Source organism: Mya arenaria, chromosome 7 (assembly GCF_026914265.1).
Source record: "Mya arenaria isolate MELC-2E11 chromosome 7, ASM2691426v1".
NCBI lineage: Eukaryota > Metazoa > Mollusca > Bivalvia > Myida > Myidae > Mya > Mya arenaria.
Genome location: NC_069128.1, coordinates 16,649,066 through 16,662,999, shown reverse-complemented (window position 1 = coordinate 16,662,999; position 13,934 = coordinate 16,649,066). Strand labels below are relative to the sequence as shown.

General features: G+C 34.6%; 1 protein-coding gene across 1 annotated transcript; it reads right to left on the bottom strand.

Moving 5' to 3' along the window:
- Positions 1-294: 294 nt before the first annotated feature.
- On the bottom strand, positions 295-11,186 carry LOC128240820 (interferon-induced protein 44-like). The gene is made up of 7 exons (XM_052957725.1): positions 11,129-11,186; positions 9,292-9,830; positions 8,589-8,674; positions 4,988-5,176; positions 4,626-4,769; positions 3,852-4,023; positions 295-3,219 (listed from the first exon to the last, which is right to left on the bottom strand). Exons 2-7 carry the CDS (start codon positions 9,821-9,823, stop codon positions 2,894-2,896), a joined length of 1,449 nt encoding a protein of 482 aa, XP_052813685.1. The 5' UTR covers positions 9,824-9,830; positions 11,129-11,186; the 3' UTR covers positions 295-2,893.
- Positions 11,187-13,934: the final 2,748 nt, after the last annotated feature.

Genomic DNA, 13,934 nt, shown 5'->3' with positions numbered 1-13,934 from the left:
AATTTATGTTCTAGGTATGCCATCATGGTGAGACTTCCAAATACCGACATGGAAAAATTAGCTAGTGTTGTGATATCTGATCATTATTACCTTGAGAAGAAATAATTGCAAATTACAATAATAAGACGGTAATTGGGGAAAGGGCGCACATCCTGGGTATCAAGTCAAACTGCAAAATTTTGGGGGCTAAATTCCACCACCCCCAGGAGGGAAATGTGTCAAAATCACCGGGGTCGAAGATGTGTGAGGCATCCTCTATTTATAAGCCCACTATTGTCAAATATTAACAAACACTTAAAAAACGGACTTCATTTCAAAAGCACAAGCCAATAAAATTCTATCTATAATACACATAAACAGTTATATTCAGATCAACCACATGCATATCGACGAACACGTCACTGTTCATGCAACTGTACGATAAGATGCAATAAAGTCAGTTTCTTTAAATACGACAATGGAACATAGCTTTTGAAAAGTTAACATGTAAGAGCAATATTTAATTGTCCTTTCTTACAACGATGGAAATTTTTTCGTGAACGTGTTACATGTTATAGCAATAACTAAGTTTTCTTATAACAATAAAGTTTCAATGAAAACTACAGGAGAAGCCCAGTGGTCAAATAGAAGCGCACGATTCAGGCCTAGCACACACAGACAACATCACAATACAACAATGAAAACTACAGGAGAAGCCCAGTGGTCGAATAGAAGCGCACGATTCAGGCCTAGCACACACAAACAGACAACATCACAGAACAGAAGAACAGAACAGAACAGAATTTATTACACGTAAACTATACAGTTTTTTGTGTTTCATATACATAATAAATATATTACAATTACAATTATACAGTGTAGTGTGAACTATTAAATAAATATTATAATCAACTTTTTTGAAGGATGAACTGAAATTGTAAATCACAAATCTACCAAACTAAAAAGTATACAGAACAGAACATATTCTATAACACGTAAATTTAACAGTATGTGTGTTATGGTTACATATAAACATATCAGCATTACAACTAAACTAAGCTGATAGCGACTAGTATTATTGACATACAAAGGATGAACTGAAAAAAGTGTTATTGCAATCATCAAAGGTAGTACAAGGTTTTTATCTGACTTTTGTATATGAATACATGTTGGAACAATCATTTTCAATATATAATTGAATACAGACGATAATAGAATTAAATATCATAACTTAAAGGTAAAACGTGATTTAAATATTCTAAATGATAATGTAAAAAATCAAAAAAACTACTTATTACGATGAACAATTATTGATATGGTTTATATATTCATTAATAATGTATTACGAATCTTAAATGCTTCCGATATATATTTCCCTAATATAAATGCTTCAGATTTATTTTGTGTATTTAACAGATGAACAAGTTTAAACATACTAGGTCTAACTCTGTAATAACGTTTAATATAATTTTGTCTTAACATAACATATAATGAACACTTAAACATAAAGTGATACTCATCTTCTAATTCATTAGAATCACATAATTGACAATGACGCAAGTTTCTTTCCAGCCTATCATATCTACCAGTATATATTCTTAGATTATGGGAACAGATACGTAATTTTGTAATAGCAATTCTCAGGCTTCTTGACGCGATATTTTCTAAATAATATTCAAATTCAAATGAGGTTTTTAGTTCTCTATACAAAGTTAAAATACCATTTTCGTTGACATTTCGTTGCCATTGCTGTAAATATTCGTCTATAAGACGTTGTTTAAAAATACAAATAAAATGGTTTTCGTTTATCTGTGAATCATCACACCATACATAATAAAATCCATATCGTGTAAGAAGGTTCTTCACATTACTAAACCAGTTTGACTTATCATTATCAATATTTAACATAGCATCTTCAATGATCGATTGAATAACTATATTATCGCTTTTCTTAAGTTTAAACCAGTATTTTAAAATCCGTATATATCTACTAATATGTAACGGGTATCTACCCAATTCACCATATATAGCAGCGTTGGATGTTGTTTGTCTAACCCCAAGTATAGTTTTGCAAAACTTCAAATGTATCCTCTCCAACTGTGCAGATTTTGTAAATCCCCATATTTCACAACCATATGTAATAATAGATGAAACGAAGGCATCAAATAACTGCAGTGCTAGCCTTGGTTTACATTCATACCTTTTTAAATTAGACAACAACGTGTTCATTGCTTTTAAACCTTTACCGTACAGTGTTTGGGTATTAAGTTTAAAATTACCAGTATAATTCAACGTAACGCCTAAATAGTTAAAATCGTTAACAATCTCCACGTTTTTATTTCCATATATCCAAGTCTCATTTCGTTTTGTACCACCCCTTTTGCGAAATACCACAATTTTTGTCTTAGCAATGTTTACCTCTAAACCCCAAGTAGTACAGTAATTATGTAATCTATCTAGTGACATTTGTAAATCTTCTGGGGTTTCACCAAGTACGACCATATCATCGGCAAATAGTAATAAAATTAAACATATATCCTGCAAAGCTAACCCACATCACAATACAACAATGAAAACAATATTAGTTGTCTTTGTAATAGAGCAGAATAGCCAGGTATATATATGTTTGTACAATATGCACTTTGTTTTAAATGTATGTATGTGGTCGAGACTTATATATGTAGTACTTTAAAATGGTTTGTTTCCACTTTCCAAAGAGCTAATTATCACACTCTCCCATTTTCACTTCGTACCCAAGCACACCTGATCGACAAAAATGGACATTACAAATTTATATTTGGTATCATTATTCTTTTAATTAATATTTAAAGCCATGATTAGCATAATAGTTGAAATGTATTGAAAGTTCAACATGTAATCCACTAGACGTATTACGTGTGCAACGAAAACGTTTTTAAGCGGTATCTGAGCCCACCGCTTCCGTGCTGTCAGACGCATCATTTCCGTCTTCACGCAATATCACGTTTTCCATGTGATCCATCGAGAGGTGTATTATTTGCCGCAACGCCAACAGCGACAACACATTCAACTCTTCGTCGACCACTACTTCTATCTCGTAATTCTTCACTGGGTGCACGTTGTTTCTACTGATACCAATGGCGGTCGCTGCTTTGTCCACGCACTCCTTGACCTTTAGGTTTTTAAAGGTCGAACTCCAGTTTTCCTCAAGTTCAGGAGCTACCTTGTCGATTTTGGCTAACAGCACAACACATGGGATACCTTGAAAATAAAAGTAATATATAAGAACATTGTCGGACTAACAATTTGCTTTGCTAATTAGTATAAAAGCAGTGGTAACTACTGTGACAAGCCAAGAACCCTAAAACAGTTACCATAATTAGAGGCATTTGGTTAAATGCCTAACTGGCACCCAACGAAGGACACATAGCATCACAAGAGAACAAATATAGACATTTAAATATCGTTCAATTTCACGCCTCCAACATTAATGACGCAACGCCCTTGGTCCAGGACTGGTCACGCAGTGACCCCATATTTTTCCACATTGTGTCACCAAATTTATATCGTGCAAGAATGGCGTCTATTTCCGATTTCAATGAATATTCCGATGAAAAAAGAAACAGATTGTCGACGTGATATACTCGTTACGGTGTTAGTGGTTGACCTGATATGGGATATACGGGGCGCAGGAAACTATATTCGTGTGAGAGCTTGCCCCGTATATCCCATATCGGATCACCTACTAACCCCGTAAATTAAAATACCTGTTAATCTCATTGCCGCTTTGTTATATTGAAATTACTAAAATAATACTCTTCTGTCAATATAAATGACTGCAAATTCAATATATGCAGTATTTCAAAATAATGGTCGAACCTATCACTCCCCACCTTTCGCATCGAAGAGGGCTTTGAGCGCCTTTAGTTTTTCTGTGTTTTCCTTTGCCAAAGCATCAACCGTCGAAACATCAATGACAATCGCCCCACAATGAATACGATGGCTCATTGTCGGTTTCAGAACAAACTTCTCTGACTTCCATGTGATGTGTACAGACGAGTGGAACTGTGTAAATAATAAAAACTTGAGAATATATCATTGTATCATAGCAAAAATACAATACCGCAATTACGTTGTTTAAAAGAACATGTACTTGTGTTAATATACTTTATTCAATCGTTAATCAAATAAGTTACAACAATATTACCTGCTTGAGCGTTTTGTTTATAACGTAGAACATGCACATCATAGTGGATATATTTATTTTCTCGTCCTTTCTGAGATTATTGAATATACCAAATTCTTATAAATAGAATACTGCTTAGGCCAGAGGGCGTTGACAGCGTCATAGTTATAACTAACAAGGATTATGATATTTTAAAACTATTATTCTATAATCTTTGTTCTAAGTAATCTTCAAAGATTATAGAATAATAAGTTTAAAAAATGTATACTTGTTCTTAGTTATAACTATTACAGTCCCCCCCCCCCATCATTATCAATAAGTTTTTTTATTTCTTCGTGTTCCGAATTATTAGCGTCAACATGAATTTTGTTAACAATGTGTAATTAGATACAACTCAGGTTAAAGTTATTTGCACGCCGCCGCCATCAAAAACATGGACATGACAGAACCGCGTGTGAACGCAGACGAAGTAACTATATACCATGTAATAGTCGGAAATATGACCTTCCAATATGTAGTTTAAGTCTATCAAGTCTAAGCCAGTAGTTTCTGTAAATCCAGGAGTATCATACAGGCGAATGTTTGCCGACGATCCAGAACTGGACTTCAGTGGATAAGGCGTAAACTGAAAGAAGGTGCGAGGAAAGACAAAAATATTTATGATTTTCAGTTATGATGTATATATTTCCCTGTGTGTGGAAATTTTTCTTAGTTAAAAATACATTTGTGGAATGGTATCTTCACTTACAGAATTATGTGCTAGTGTACTTACGACGCGGTTTTTTTCAAAATACTCAAAAAGATAATCCACAATCTATTCGGTTAATCCAAAAGATACTAAACCGATGTTGTAATGCCGGTTCTGCCACATCCCGTAGAGGCTCTCTGGGAAATTCTTCCAGCAAACGCGGACAGCAGGGTATTTATGCAGCTGGACTTTCCCCCAGCCACCTGACCGATCAATACAACCCGAAAGTCTGTAACACCGAGCCGCGAAACTGGCTTAAGACAAGATATATCCTCAAGTAATTTCTGAAAATAAGAACAGCGATTAAGTAGAGCGTTTTGACGGAGCTACCCGCCAATCGGCCAAAATATTGCTAAAAGGATGTCTCCAACGCGGAGCCCCAACCTATGGCTTGAGGGAAGAAAGAAGAACAACAGTAAAGTGTACTACCGTATTATATCATGTATAGGACGCTAGCATAGATAGGACGCAGGCAAAAAAATAGTTGAGAAAACGGGTAAAAACCCTTAATATATAAGATAGGACGCAGCGGAAAAATGTCAAAATCGGAGCCGAAAAATTGAGGTTGGTCAAGTATTTATAACATATATATTGAAGTAAAAAACAAACAAAAAATTGTATATGAGGCATATTTTGATAACTGTCTTGTGTATTTCGATAATTATCGTCGTATTTTGGTAATTTAGCGTACACAACAATGATATATGTCTTGACATTTTGAGAACATTTACGCATATTATAAGACTTATACAAATGCCGTAATAGTCCCGACTGACAGTCAACCGTTGCAACCGTTGCAATAGTCTCGACATGCCTTCTGAATGACAGTCAACAGTTGCAACCGTTGCAATCGCAACAAAACTGATGATTGTTTTGATAAGGCTTGTCGCTGTGCGGATTAAAGCATGTCGGCATAATTAAGTGTCGTTAATTAGCCTTGCCAGCGGAAGGCACATCGGGTAAAGTGCGAACAAACAACCATAAGGTATTACCATCACAATAGTTTGTTCTATTGATGTTTTTCTAATGACAGACAGCGGGTGTTTTTCACACCTTCGCACATTTGAAAAGATTTGATAGTGACAATAATGCTACTTAACGTTATGCACATTCCTTTATCAATTTTTTAAAACAGTTACATACAAAATGTTTTGTAAAATATCGAAACATTAAAATCATAAACAACGATTAATTGATATTTACCTCCTTTCCCGATTTCCGTTACCGTTATAACTCAATCCAGTTAAAGTGCTGACTCACATCGAGATTTTGTGAGTAGCGTCCCTTTTATAAAAAAGTAAACACTCGTGTTTTTTTTCAATTTATTTCTCAATAAATCATTTTAAAGTAAACATTCAATATATTTCTGCGTGTGTTCACTTGCGTGATTTTACCTACGTCAGTTGTTCTTTTCGGTGACGCAGTACAGATACTTACTATTACCGCGTTCTTCCCCGATCCGATATTTTCGACCTGAAATGGACTTGGAAAAAAACAGATGAAATTCTAATAGCATAGAAAGGACGCAGGCAATTTTTAAGACGAGAATTGGGGGTAAAAAAGTGCGTCCTATGCATGATATAATACGGTAGATAAAAATGCTCAGCATGGTTGGTCTAACAACAAGGTGTTTATGTAACTGGACATTCCACGCCCAATCACACAAATTGCGAGCCGGAAGTCAATTACGCGTAGCCCTGATACTGGCTTAAGGGTACAAATGGCTCTAGCATAAAAAGGAAATAGCTGTGAAATAGAAACAGATAAAACTGATATAGAAAAGGTAAACAAGGTTCTTGTGCCATTGGCCCTTTCTGTATCAACGGTGTCGGCTACACCGGTATTACATACCGAGAGTTACCCCATTATTTCAATCAAAATAGAAAGGGGGAAAACAAGAAACAGTCAACAATTTAATGTCTTAAATGTAGTTCATCACAACTTAAGTAAACACTTTTTCAATTAAAGACCTTACCGTGTCTCAAATTACTTTATAACCGTTAAAATGTAATGACAATTTAACTTTTAGCAGATGGTTTTGAGGTACTTATCAAAATGACCCTTCTTATAAGTCTTAAAGTACACATACATGGATTAGGAAAACAATCGGCGCCATTTAATCGTAATTTTAGTATGCCATAGATTTACCAGATTTGGGATGAACCTGGGTTCTAAAATGTACAGAATAAACCAGTAAGCATTTTCTTAAATGTGCCGATTTATCTCCAAAACTGGCTATCTGCACTCGGAAAACAAAAACAATAACTTTCATTGACCAATAAAAAGAATCGGATGTCATTTGCACGAAAGAGAACGTTATAAATTCGTAGTTCTGAAGAATAAAGTTCATTTAGTGAGTCGGTAATCCTAATAAGAAAGTTCATTGTTTTCACGAGATATTTTTATACAGACATGATTTTCATCTAAATCAAGCGTCATCGTATTAAAACAAGCATTAGCTCTTCATTCGGTGCACAAGGTCGTATAAAAAATCGTTTTAACGTATTGAAAACAGTGTTTATACACATCGAATCGAGGACGATTTTTACCCCAAACAAAGAAACGAGGGATCATGGACGCACCTGACATTGCTGCCCTTGATATGCAAACGTATAAACCACTGATATAAATCTGTTTAATTTGTCCACGAGTGACATAGGTTAGGGGCAATATCAAGATACATCAATACATACAGGAAATAAATAATATGCGGGTGATTCGATCCAGAGGAACTTTGGGAGAGGATCCTGTCATTGTTGAAAGAAACCTTAAACATAAACTTTATTAACATGTCCAATTCATTTTGATGGATGCATTTGGTTAAGCGATCATACTCTGGTAGTAAATTATATACGACTCAGTCATTTTGGAAGTACAGAGTAGATTTTACTAACGAGTGTCGAAATGCTTTATCCGTGGCAATGCATTGTTTATGAAACCAAAGTTCCAAGTAAGGTTGGTCGAGAGTATGGACCCTCTCACTGAGGGATTTAAAAGCAATTGCATATCCACCGACATCTTACGCAGGAGCTGTTCAACAGTGGCGTCACCGTCCAGATGGACGTCCGTATGTGTAATTGACCACTTTGTCGGCTATACAGCGCGGTGCCGGTGTTGCTGGATTGTCATAGTGTCCACTTAACAGACAGCCGGGATTTCTTGACATGCTAGTACTCGACGACCAGCTCTACTGGACTACTTGCTGGGCGTTTTTTCCTACCCGGGATATCCGGAAAACCGACGCGAGTACTGCTCTGCGATGACACACAGACTCTACAGATGCGGCGGCTTCAACATCTTTGCCTATATCACATGTTTCAGCTAAGACGCTTCCCAGTGACATCATTCGACAATACAGTACACACTTTTAATAAACAAAGGAAGATACGATTATCCCCATTTAACAAATGTACATGTTCTACTATTGATATAACTGGTACAAAAAGGTAAACCAGTCAATAACAGTTGCTGATGCGTACATACGTGTGTGTTTTATAATATTTCACAATCATTTGTTAACTACATATTACACACGATAAAAAGAAGTAAATACACTATGGTATTTGGAACATAAAAATGTTTCCTTTTAAAATAGTATTTCTTTTATAATATTGTTTATCAACAATGTTTTTTAAACTACAGTGACAAAACAGTATCCAAAAAAACAACTGTAATTTTAGCAAACATTTAGAGTACCTTCTGATCCCATTGGTTCGTTCTTCGCCAAGGTTTCTCTTCTATTGTCCTGGGTATCACATGACGAGCACAGTTTCCAATGCAATCTGCGTTAAAATCATAAATCAAAATAGTTCTTCTATAAATGATATTCGAATGAAAACAGATTTATTTAATTATTTTAAGGAGCTGCATGTAAAAACAGTATTAAAAAAACACAAAAAAACGTTCGTTCCAGCTTCGTTTGAGATTTATTCCATATGTGCTTCAACTTGTTATCATTGGGAGGGGGGGGGGGCTTTTTGGCAATTTCCGTGACGTGTTATCGGAATGAAATTTAATTTCCTACAAGATTCTACAAAATAATTTAAGCAAGGTGGCTCAACATAAGCTTAGGTATAGTGCGCGAACAAAAAATGCTCAAATATTTTATCCGGATGCCATATTCGCCTGAGTGAATTGAGGCGCTGGCGTTCGCTGCTGAACAATAGTCGAATATTTCCGCTTTATAAGAAAGTGCAATGTTATCTTATTTTAGTTTTTGAAATAAGCAAAATGCAATGCTTAAGTATGTGACCCACTATTTATGTATATATGATATTAAATCATTATTGATCATGATTTATACAAATAACATGCGCATTTGGTGGTAGTCATAGATTATGGAAAAACACAGGTTTCAAATAAAATTGGAAAAATAAACAAACAAAACATTTGTATGTACCTTGCAACTGGTAAACTTCCAGATCTTCCACAGTACATGATCCATTGTTGATACTTTCAGGTGTAAGCCCGCGGTTATCGTAGTTTGTTCCAAAATGTGTCATGTAGCCATCCAGTTTAAATTCGCTCCCTTTTTTAACTGCATTGTTGAATGCCCATAAGTCATGGCGCGATGAACCGAATACAACGCCACAAGTAGAAGAACACAAAATTGCATTCTGTGGCTTTATAACTGGAAACGTGTTTGCTTTTTTGATTCCTGAAAACTGCAACTGGAATAGGAATGCTTTTGAATCAAAAGCACCATCAGTGCCTGACCAGGAAAGACTAGTGTATCCTCCATAAACAGATTTCTGATCGTTATAAATCACAGTGACATTAGGACCTTTGTTGTCACACTTGTTATGGAAAGCACTTGCTGTTCCGCCGTCTTTAGAAAAACTGAACAGCAACACAAAGTCCTTGTGGCCGTGTCCAATCCATTGTTCCAGTTGGCTCTTCTGACCATCTGACAATCTTCCCTTGCTTGCCATCGGATCCCTTTTTATATGGTAAAATACAATTATTTAGTATATATGTGGTTCACAGGTATGTATTTAAAATTATTTTATGATTTCGACATATACCTAAGTGAGAATTAGTAGATATATTATAGGCATTTAATATCCTTAATTGTTATAAATGTTATTATCTATATAAATATGACATACATGTCCCAAAACAATCTCATTTTAGAATAAACCAACCACCGTTGATTTAAAGTGTACATAGGTATTGGGTGTTTTAATAAAAGTGTATGTAAAATAAGACCTCAGGGACTCCGTACATGCATCAATTGTATAAAACACATATTCGATAATCATTCAGTGACCCTCACTACGTGATAACTGCGGGAATCGAAAGTAGTTGAATAAGTCCGATAGACTGTACGAAATTGAGTTAAGTAAAGTAGTAAACAAACGGTACATAATTGAAAATTACTATACTATGAACTTATATATATATATATAAACAGCTTGTATTGTACAGCTACGGTATTGAACTTTATATGACAGAATGTTTACGAAAGAATACAACATATATAAAGCTTAATAAAATCAATATGGAACAAAAAAAACGCAGTCATTTTATGAAAGATGACTCAATCAACACACGGTGGCGGTGCCCCCCCCCCCCCCCCCCGCCACCACCACCAGTTGGCTGAAATGAACAATAAAACGCCAAATTTCAACGTTAAATTGAATGGTTGATATCCATCAATGATTCCATACGTGTCACTTCAATACCACAGTAAAATAAAAGTTTAGAGCGGTTTTGCCACCCTCCCCCTCAACACGCCCTTGTGTATTTCAGCATTGTGGTTTTAGCAAACAGAGCTAGCTTTATCGACATATTTTCACCAGTATTACTCATTTAATTTCTTAAGTTAAAAATGTTTGAATAACGATTATGATTAACATTTATAAATGGACTACAATTAAAAAGTAAAGAAACTCATCGTATATTTTCCTACTACGTAATGTATAGAGTCTATTTTCTATTTCATACCATAATTACGCCACTTTTCTATTTCTAAAATAAAACAAAAGACATCTAAATTTACCCCCAAAAAAACAAACTAGGTCTTTTCAATAATATAGCAAATCGAAAGTAGGTACGATTACAAAACAGTTAACAATTTATAAACTTATTAAGTTTAATGATGTACTTATCTTATAGAACCTTGACATCAGACTATGTATTTACTTGATGTATGAAAGTATTCGGAAATTTACATAATTAAACTATAAACATACGTTGTATTTTTGATTTGAAAATAAATATAAATGGATACTCACAAAGAACTTTCGACTCCTATAAGGAAGGGAAGTTACTCTTGTTAGGTTAGGAATGAAGAGCTTGATTATAAATGGTTTGTTTCCCTGCGTACTTATTCTAATAGTTCATAGTGATAGGGGAAGTAATCAAGTCTGGGTTATAAATACATACATGTACATTCCTTGTTAATGTAAATAAAATGTTTAAAATATTACGTTAAAATTGATTCATATTATGTAAACTCATTTGTTTCTTTGGAAATGTGTAAGGTCCATTTGCTTTTAGACAGGAACTGAAATATTGAATACCATTGAATATTTAAAATGTCTCAATATTTATTGACACGTACATTTTATTTATATCTTAGTGTATAGTTTATACTTATTTCTTATAGCTAGAATGTTTCCCTGGTTGGCTCGAGCCCATGACCTCTTGGCTGAGAGGCGGACAACTGTACAACTGAACCACTTTCACCTATTTCTATCTTGGCTTCTCTGTTCATTCCCGACAACAAACAGTTATTATACCTCACAAGCGATACGGACATAGATATGTATACGCCCATTACTGTAGGGGTCTTGAAAACCTAATATTTACGTTGTATGCCTATAATCCAGTGCACGAAATTAAGAATGATATGTTTTTATACTTAATATAAATTATGACAGAACCTGTTTCGCAGATCACGCCTTTACAAATCTAATGGTGGTTTTTAACTTTTAATACACATACTCGGCTCACTCTTTCTTTCGGAATTCGTTTTTTCCTGCTCGCTCCAACTTGGTCGCCAAAATCCTTCGAAAAACTGAATTGGTGTGCCATATTCTTTATCGAATCAGTACACGATGAAAACGTTCACGTATTAACATAATATATATCATATATGTTGTTAATAATATACAATGTTTAATTCAGAAGTAAACTGAAGTTGCCCGTATACTCACAGCAATGGCTAGTAAGGAGACTATGCGCCAACACTAAGCTTGTTATTATACAAAGGTTCAGTAGTGCAAAAAAAACACAACTGTTTTGACATAATAAATGAAAACTGACAGAAATCCATTCTCTTGTCCATTGCCTTCTGAGATGAAACACGTTTGTTTACATATATGTTTAAGCAAATTTAAGACACCAGTTATTTCATATTTGTGCCTTTTCAGCTATCAAATACACGGTTACAATCGTGATATCAGTAATTAATAGTTTCAATAAATGCATTATTTAGTAAGAAGTTAAAGGTTTATCATTTAAAATTTATGTTTGTTATACATGTGATGAAGATGGAACCTACACACATGAAACTTTATGGTGAAGTTGGTCAGCGCGGGGAATTCTGCATTTGAATAAATTCAACAATAGCGAACAAATATCTGGTCACAAATGACCAGTACAGAATTGAACACTGGTCCCCATACTGGTAAGACTAACCTTGGTTTATAACCTTAATTTATGTTTACTTTTACAGCATAATATGGGATGAATAAAACAACTCCCTGACCTAAATAGTATTTTGAGCAAATATATACTGTATCCTTATCTTTTTCATTTCGGTAAGCACATGCTTAGGAGCGTAGCTAGCCCTCTATCATGTGGATTCATTATTGTGCTAGTAGAGTCTGGGGACATGCCCCCTCAGATTTTTTTAAAATCATGGTGCAATCGTGTGCATTCAGTGCGTTCTGGAGTGCTTACTTTAGTTCATGATTTAGGATCATGTTGTCAAGTACGCATACTGCAACTTTAGCTGATTTTTTTAGTCATGAATCATATGGATTCAGCTGCGTGCTGGCGTATAGGCTGCTACGCGCCTGATGCCCCTGCATTTACAATAAAATTTAAAACCTAATTAAGTCATGAAATAAAAAAATGTATTTTGACTCCTGAATTGGTTGATCCTGCCTGTGTAAAACATGATGTTTTTTAAATATCCAAAATCAATCTTACTATATAAATGTATAAATACAGATGCAAATAATGTTAAGGTGATTCAGGCAGGGGTTTTGTTTAACCTTTTCCGAAAAGCAGAGTTATTTTAAGTATGAATGATCATCGTACTTTAAATATGTTATAATTATTTTAGAAATGTTTTATTCATGTATTGGTCTTACTAAATACGGATGATTAAATAGTATGTATATGAACATTTATGAATAGCGATTCAGTTCAAGATTGAATTCCATTGGGTTAAAGATCAATAATATCAAACAAACTTTCTTTAGATTGAGTATAAGAAAACATATCTTTCGCTCTTTACCTGCTTCAGGTTTTATGAAAACAGACAAAATTGTTTTTCTTTTTCATTCGCTCACTTAAATGCTCAAAAGTATTTAAGCAAAACTCTAAGTACCAAATTATTAATTTGGTGTGGCCTTAAGCGCCAATTATACATTATTAGTTAAATTCGTGTAGTGATTGACATCATCAAAGTGACCAACAAAACACTTTAACGGAAATTATTTCAACTTATTGCCGAAGTTGTGCTTTTGTTTTGTTCGTTTTTTAAAATATTTTTGGCATTGTTTTACAAACAAATCTAATTTAAATTGGGTCATATGCACAGCTTATCCACGTAAGTTGACGTCACGATGAATGAAACTTCAACAGTCAACTAAATGTTCTATTAACGTCCATTTAAAAAGTGATTATGTGAAAATATCGTGGTAGAGTGATAAACACACATGTAATTTTCCTCGCTTGCATTTGATGCACTTGCCTAAGTCTATGTGTGACGTGTTAGATAGAAGCCTCAAGAGTATTGGTTGATTCGCCATCACTGTGAAGATCACATGGTTCACAAATCTACATTACGTCTCAAAATTGCGTACC